Source organism: Macrobrachium rosenbergii, chromosome 16 (genome assembly GCF_040412425.1).
Source record: "Macrobrachium rosenbergii isolate ZJJX-2024 chromosome 16, ASM4041242v1, whole genome shotgun sequence".
NCBI lineage: Eukaryota > Metazoa > Arthropoda > Malacostraca > Decapoda > Palaemonidae > Macrobrachium > Macrobrachium rosenbergii.
Genome location: NC_089756.1, coordinates 50,095,631 through 50,103,130, shown reverse-complemented (window position 1 = coordinate 50,103,130; position 7,500 = coordinate 50,095,631). Strand labels below are relative to the sequence as shown.

At 39.1% G+C, this 7,500-nt stretch overlaps 2 protein-coding genes across 4 annotated transcripts in view; one reads left to right on the top strand and one right to left on the bottom strand.

The window, feature by feature from the left end:
• Nucleotides 1-7,500, top strand: part of LOC136847426 (uncharacterized) — a 440,119-nt gene that overhangs the window by 80,898 nt on the left and 351,721 nt on the right. For both annotated transcript variants that reach the window (XM_067119097.1, XM_067119098.1), the window contains exon 2: nt 1,946-3,370. In XM_067119097.1, the coding sequence (XP_066975198.1) occupies nt 2,263-3,370 (1,108 nt within the window). In that variant the 5' untranslated portion in view covers nt 1,946-2,262. The remainder of the gene's footprint in view (nt 1-1,945; nt 3,371-7,500) is intronic.
• The window catches only part of LOC136847428 (receptor-binding cancer antigen expressed on SiSo cells), a 797,278-nt gene that overhangs the window by 469,497 nt on the left and 320,281 nt on the right, over nt 1-7,500 (bottom strand). The gene's annotated exons all lie outside the window — the stretch shown is intronic.

The following is a 7,500-nucleotide window of genomic DNA, read 5'->3' as shown; positions in this document are numbered from 1 at the left end:
CCATCTATCTATCTATCTACCTATCTACATATATATTACATATTTATTGGAAAATCCTTTTACATTTATTTCCTGCACACCAATACAACTATGCAACAGCAACAGCAGCATTGTCTCTTGCATTCCATCGCCTGTTTCTCTCTCTCTCTCTCTCTCTCTCTCTCTCTCTCTCTCTCTCTCTCTCTCTCTCTCCCTCCTCCCGCCTTCCATCGGCCTCCTCACTTGCAGAGTGGGCAGGAAGTGGGCGCAGTGGAAGGGTGGGACAAGTGGAGTCGGTCCTTTGAGGGAGAAACACAATTTTTTCCCGTTTGCAGCAAAAAACGGAGAGTGAGTGGGATGACAGATTGAAGGAATGGAACAACATCACTGTGTGTTTGTGTGTGTGCATGTAAAAAGTAAATAAAAACTCTGGCCAGAGGACAAGAGCATTTTTGCTGCAAAAGGACGTCAAAGAAATCAATACGAATGTGGAAGGGGTTTGGGGTTACCATGGTAATGATCCAAATCATAAAAACACAAAACTGAAATGTGATTTTTTAAAAAGGATTTCGTATTGGAAAAGCAAAATTCTCCAAGAGGAAAATGAAATATCAAATTTTTTCCCCAAGGAGCTATGAAGCATTGCCGGGAAAAAACATTCAGTAAGCAGAGGAAACCATCAGTTTCTACACAAGGATTTCTCAGGACTGCTGTGATAATAAATGCAGTATGAAAACTGAAATACTGATTTTTCCAGTGATTATCAGTATAATTTTGCAGTATCAGTTAGCCTTTGTGGTTATAACTAAAATAACTTTAATTTTCCTACACAAGGCTCTACAGACGCGCAAAATCTGTGTGCAAGTGACCATACAAAATGCTTCTTACGATTCTAGCCCTTTACTGTACACATCATTATGTTTATTTCGTATCGAGAAAGTCTTGATATAAAGAGCTCCAAGTACAAGCATTTTTTTGAAAACCTGCAAGAGCTCATGCAAAGCACTGACACTCTTTTATCTTACAGGAATAAGCTCCTTTGTATCTTGAGGAATAAGTCTTACCTTCAGCTTCATTCTTTAACAGCTGAATCAAAGACGAATCCCAACGTGCGCAAGATTCTTCAGTGGCTATTCGACACCACGATAGATATTGCGCCCCTCACCTTCATCTATGCCTTTCTGTCCTTCATACAGCTTATGATTTGAGTCTTCTAACTTATGTATTTATTTAATTTTTGAAATTAGGGTGTAAACGGAAGCCGAATTATGGCGCTTGATTACACAATCTACAATATCGAATATAACATTTGATTTTAGGGAAGAACAGCTAACATGGAGCACAAATTTATTGATTGAATTGTGCAAAAAGGCAGCAGGAGTTTTGAAGACATCACAGATAACAATAAATATGACAAATGGAAGAGAAAACTTCAATAATTCAAATTAATAACAGTACTGTAGCTTCAGATCTCAAGCCAATGAAAATAAGAAATGAAGCAAACAAACGCGGGCTTTTGAAAGGAACAGCACGGTAAATAGATAGAGAGTAAAAGGGGTTGATGGTTGAGAAATATTTTTACTGCTATTATTCCTTGTACGGTTATTAGCCTATTGGCCATTTCCACGACTACGACTCAGCTGACTTGCCAATCTTTCATCCTAGTCATTTTTATTCCGATTCAATGACATTTAATAATAATAATAATAATAATAATAATAATAATAATAATAATAATAATAATAATAATAATAATAATAATAATATCAGCAGCGACAGCAACAGTCCCAGTAGGGTACTATATCAACAAACACATGAATATTAATACCAATTTTCTCGCTTGCGGTAAAATAACTTATTCCTAAAACATGTCAAAAATATTGGGCAATAATTCTACAATTATAATAATACAACAGCATGAAAATTCTATACAATGGAACTCAAAAACCTTCTTCTTTACTTTCAGGCAATCTACTGCTGGAGGTTACCTGGGGAATGTGAATGTAAAGAAAACGGGAAGCATGGTTCGAATCGTTCCTAAACGAAAGGAAACCAAAAGAGGAAGAGTTTGATGTAAAACTACCTTGAAAAAAGGATAAATTCGGAGCAATGACTACTTGCACGAGGTGTCCTGAAACGGAAAACATGTCGAAAGTAATTTCAGTGTTAAGAGATGGCGCGTAAGTGAGTCAACCTTTGAATATTACTCTTAAGATGAGTGACGTAATTACTGAGAGTGATAGTCCATTTGCAAAAGGGTTATGCCTATGGAAAATCAATTGAATGCAATTTCCGATGAATTTACAAATCCCCACGGACTCGAGTCGCGCCATGAGGTCTAAAACGCGGTGGCAGGCTGGAAAAAACGCGTCGTCAGCAAAAAGCGAAACAGCGGCCTCGTGTCCGGACTCCGTTCGTCGTTCTACCTCATTAACGTCTCCGGAAGTCTTGCATGCGGTGAACATTTATCTGAATTCCCTCAATTCCTCGCTGATCCACAGTGTCTGTTTATCCTATGGTTCCCCCTCCCCTTTCTCCTCTCTGCTGCTTCCATGCTTGTCTTCTCCTTGTCCCGATTTCTTCTCTGGATCAAACGTAGCATTCAAGGACTCTGAAACGATTTGCCATCGGAGCGAAATGACCAGTGGGGAAACGGCTGCGAAGTGGATGATTCCTAGTGAGTTTTGCCCGGCACAAATAAACGATTCCGAGAGAGAACAAAACGCCATTCCGTCGGGGACAAGAGCAGCGATAACGTGTCATTCCTCGGAACGAAAGACCGGTCCCAGCTCGAACAGTCCTTCCCCGCCACCTGCCACAGCACTCGTAGATTTCCCTAACAACTTACGGCCGGAGGCAACTCCCCTTGACAAGTGTCATTCCCTGGGGAAGGGGATAACGCCCCCGGCAGCGTGCCATCCGGCAGAGCGGCCCCTCCGATCCTTCCGCCATACTCGGCTAGAACCCTCCGCCTCCTCCTCCTCTTCCTCCACGTGGTGGTGGTCTGCCGGTGACTTAAACACACCTGAGAACTCCGTCGGTGATGGTGGAGGCAACTCCCACACCCGCCTGGCCACACCCACACCCACCCTCCCCGGCCAGCGATTGATCTCCTGTAGGCGTGGCGGCAGAAGAACCATGGAAGTGGTGGCCTTAGAGCGCAGATCTGATGCGGTGGGGGAGGCCTCAGGATGTGGAGTCGGAGAGGGAGGAGGAAGGGATGGACGAGAGGGAGTGGGTGGAGGAGGGTGTTGGGGAGGGGCCAAAGTCTCTGAGTGGTGGAGAAGACAGGAAGGAGAAGGAAGGAGAAGAAAACGAAAACCCGGATGGTTGAGTTTCTCCCTCTGGATCACTATGGCTCTCTCCTTAGCCGTCGCTTCGCCTTCGTCAGGTAAGTCCACATTTTCATTCTCTCTCCTCTTGCTTCTCCTTTTTCTTATTCTTTTCGATGTTAATCATTTTCATGGTAAAAATTAATTCTTTTTCTCAAGTTATAAATGATCAAGAGATCTATGAATATAATATCAAAATTATTTCATAACGATATTAAAAATAATGTAATAATGATCGGAAATGCATTGATGCTGTCTTTTTATGTTCATAATATACGAATGTATATTATGAACAAAATATAACAAAATAAGACTAATAGCCATAAACCGAGAAGAAACTTTCCTTTTCAGGCAATTTTTCTAACCACCTTTTAACAGCAAAGATAATAGTTTGTGAGGAACTCTTTTCAGCAACATTTTTTTCAGAGATCTGTTTTGTAAACTTTGGGACCTCTTTCTTTTTTCACCAAGACATTTTCCATGAATTAACTAAGTGTATATACATATATACATACATACATATATATACATACTGTATATATATATATACATATATGAATATATATATATATATATATATATATATATATATATATATATATATATATATATATATATATATTATAATATATATAATTACGGTAGTCGTTCCAATTAACCCTTAGCGCTACCACTGTATCACACTGTGAATATCCACAAATTCTTTAAAAGAAAACCATACCTCTGTAAATGACATTACAACTAAGTTTACTGAGGCAGCAGAAATTCATTGCCATAGCAAGATAATGATGTCATAGGAACTGCCAAGTAGCAATACAGAACAACATAAACTGACTCCGTTTATTTCTTAGAATCTTTCATCGTTTTCGAAAGGAACAGCTCGAAAATTTTGAACGATTTTATTTAATTAGCATAGAATTATTTACAGATATTTCGCATAAACTGACATGCTTGTAATTCTTTGCCTAGTATGTTTACCAAAAGATGGGTTAAAAGAGTGAGAAATGTAGGTACGGTATAGACGTGGTGGAGAGGTAAGCCTAGGTGGAAACCTGGATCATAATATTTTGAGGTGGTCTGGTAACGAGGAGAGAATACTGGAAGATGGGCTGATGAGAGATCTAGGCAGATGTGTGGAAGTGCTGAAACGGGAGGGCGCTAGTGTCAAGAAGGCTCGAAAGCGTACGTAAGACAGGGGTGAGTGTTGCGGTGACTTAAAGAAGGGTGGGATCGACAAGCTGTTGATGAGTCTTGTGTGTGTGTTTGTGTGTGTATGGCGCAACTGATCTAAGGAAGTTTCTGCAAAAGAAGCTCATCCTTGGTTCAGCAGTCAATGGGTGAATGTTACAGTGAAAGCTGTAAGCGTGAGTGAGCGACACCAGACAGCTATACCTTGATGTTATGCCACTGCAAACTCTAAAAATGTTTACTTTCTTTGAAATGTCATATATCTGAATAAAACCCTACGTAATAATACATAAATACCTACCTACATACATACACACATATATATATATATATATATATACATACATACATACATACATACATACATACATACATATATATATAAATATATATATATATATATATATATATATATATATATATATATATATATATATATATATATATATATATATATATATAGCAAAAGTCTACACGTGCAAAGAGAATATAAAGAAATATCCTAACATCACAGAGGAGCTACAGAGGTAATAAATGTTAGATCTCACAACTATCAGCTGAAATATTCCAACAATGAATGATATCTAAAACGGTAATGATGATATCGGAGCAAATTACAGAAGGAACCCTAAATTATGCGAGGCAACATAAAACATGAGCTACCCACATGACCGTTTTGCTAATGAAGATGATATTGTGGAAGTCTTAGTGAAATGTTTTGCGCTATTTAGTTATGAGGTTCACTGAAAGCTAATGGTTCAGTGGAAAATGTTTTATATATGGGTTTGTTTGTGTTTGTCTTTCTGGTTCAAGTTAATATTACAAAACTGTTCTGACGAATGAGAATCAGCATCAATATAAAAATTTGTATTCATTTCATCTCATCATACCAAGGACCTGCAGCAAGATATTGTGGACTAGGTCTATGTCCATCGCAGTTCTAAAGATTTTCAAAATGGTAATCCAGAAGCACAGCATCACCACTCACATGAGTATAAAAACTGGTCAACTAGGGTTTAAACAGGATAAGAACACTAGACGCCACTGTTAACTCTCACTAAAGCAAGCTAGCAATCATTATCATACAGCAAATATTGTTCAGAAAAGCAACCGAACACCCCTCCAGGTGTTGCCCACCACATCAGGGGATGCCCTACATTCGTCGAAATAATATTAGAACAACGAACGGAACGCTCTCCCTTACCCTTCTTGGTTAAGTTAGCGGACATTCGACTCACTACTGAGAGGTCCTTGGTTCGGTCACCAGCGAGGACAGAGCAACATGAACCCCTCCCCGAAAAAAGCCCATGAGGACTCGACTGGCCTTAGAGAATTACTCCCTGGTTGCAGGCCGGGTTTGAGAGAGAGAAAAGAGGAAAAAAATGATTGACGCGAGTAATCGGTAAAATACTGACAATCAAATCACTCCATAATATGAAATGGGAGGGCCTTTCTCTTTCTCTCTCTCTCTCTCTTTCTCTCCATGTTAACATCAGCGATCATTACTTTAGTCACTGAAAGCAAAGCTTTGTATATTTTACGGGAAACGAGATTAAAAGAAAAAATTGGTTTCGATCTTCCTAGATATAAAAAAATAACATTCAAAATCAAAACCACAATGATCGAACATTGGACTGGAAAATATCAAAAACATATGAAAGAGAAGCAAGAAGCAAATTTTCCTAAAAATTCAAACTACACATATTTTGTAGGTGAACATGACTATTCTCTTCCATTATCAATGCGGAGGCCCTACGAGACACACAAACATATACACACACACACACGCAAAGCGGTGGGGGGTGGGGAGAGAGAGAGAGGGGGGTGGGTTGCTTAACATAAAAGAACCGCTAGAACCGCTTTAAACCAAGAGAAGGTATGGCCGTTAAGGAAAACAGGAGGAGGCAAAGAATTCCAGGCCACTGTTTACAGAAAGAGTGTAATCCAGGGATTACTGGTCCCTATCGTAATAGCTGAAGCGGTGGCTGAGAGAGAGAGAGAGAGAGAGAGAGAGAGAGAGAGAGAGAGAGAGAGAGAGAGAGAGTCTGGAGGTTTGTGGTGTTTAAAACTGTTACAAAGAATATGGTCTTACAATCCTGTATAGTGATTTTGTTTACAAACTGGAATTCTAATCGGAAGAACTTTTAAACTTGTTCCATATCTTCCTCAAAGAAGTCATGTTTTTGGTTCGGTCTGTATATCTGTCAGTCTGTTAGCATGAATTGCGCAAACAGTTAAGCTGGTTTTTTATGAAAATTCCACGAAAGGGGGACTTCGTGAACGACAAGAGGTTCATTTTTAAGATTTCTTGATTTGAATAAGGGGTCTTTTTTTTTTTATTGGAGGCGAATTGTCCAGCATTAGCGGAGGTTTGCGATCTCTATTCACTTCTGTTAAATGTCTTTGTTTCCTTTATTAGATAAAACCATGACCTTTATTTTTCACATGCGGTATACAAGATTTCGCCAACATTATGTTCCCAACGCCGTTTTGATATGTAACTTTCGCTCGATCGGAGAACAGAACAAGAGACTAAGCGTAGATTAACAGTCACATCGAAGTCTATGAAGCTTTTAACACAAAACCCGACGGGGGCATTATTTTTGTTAAAGATTTAGCTGGCATTTTGCCAGCACGATTTCTCCTTCGTAGAGCAGCCCGTAACTGACAGGACGGATAGCTATATACTCCTTACTGCCCAAGGACTAAAAAAAAAAAAAAAAAAAAAGAAGATAAGAAAGTGGAGTCTAACAACGAAGGAAGCTGTGGCTCTGACTCTCAATAGAGGAGAGGTTATAGTTTAACATAGGTTACTGAACTCTAACATTTACTCTTTGGAAAGCCGTACAGAGAACTGAAAATCAAACTGTCTGTCTGTCTGCCTCACTGCCTTTCCAGCTATTTATCTTTCAATCTATGTTTGTCTGTTTTCGTATGCGTCCGTCTTTCTACCTATTTTCTTCACAGCCTTGTTGCTTTTATATCTGTCTATCTATCTATC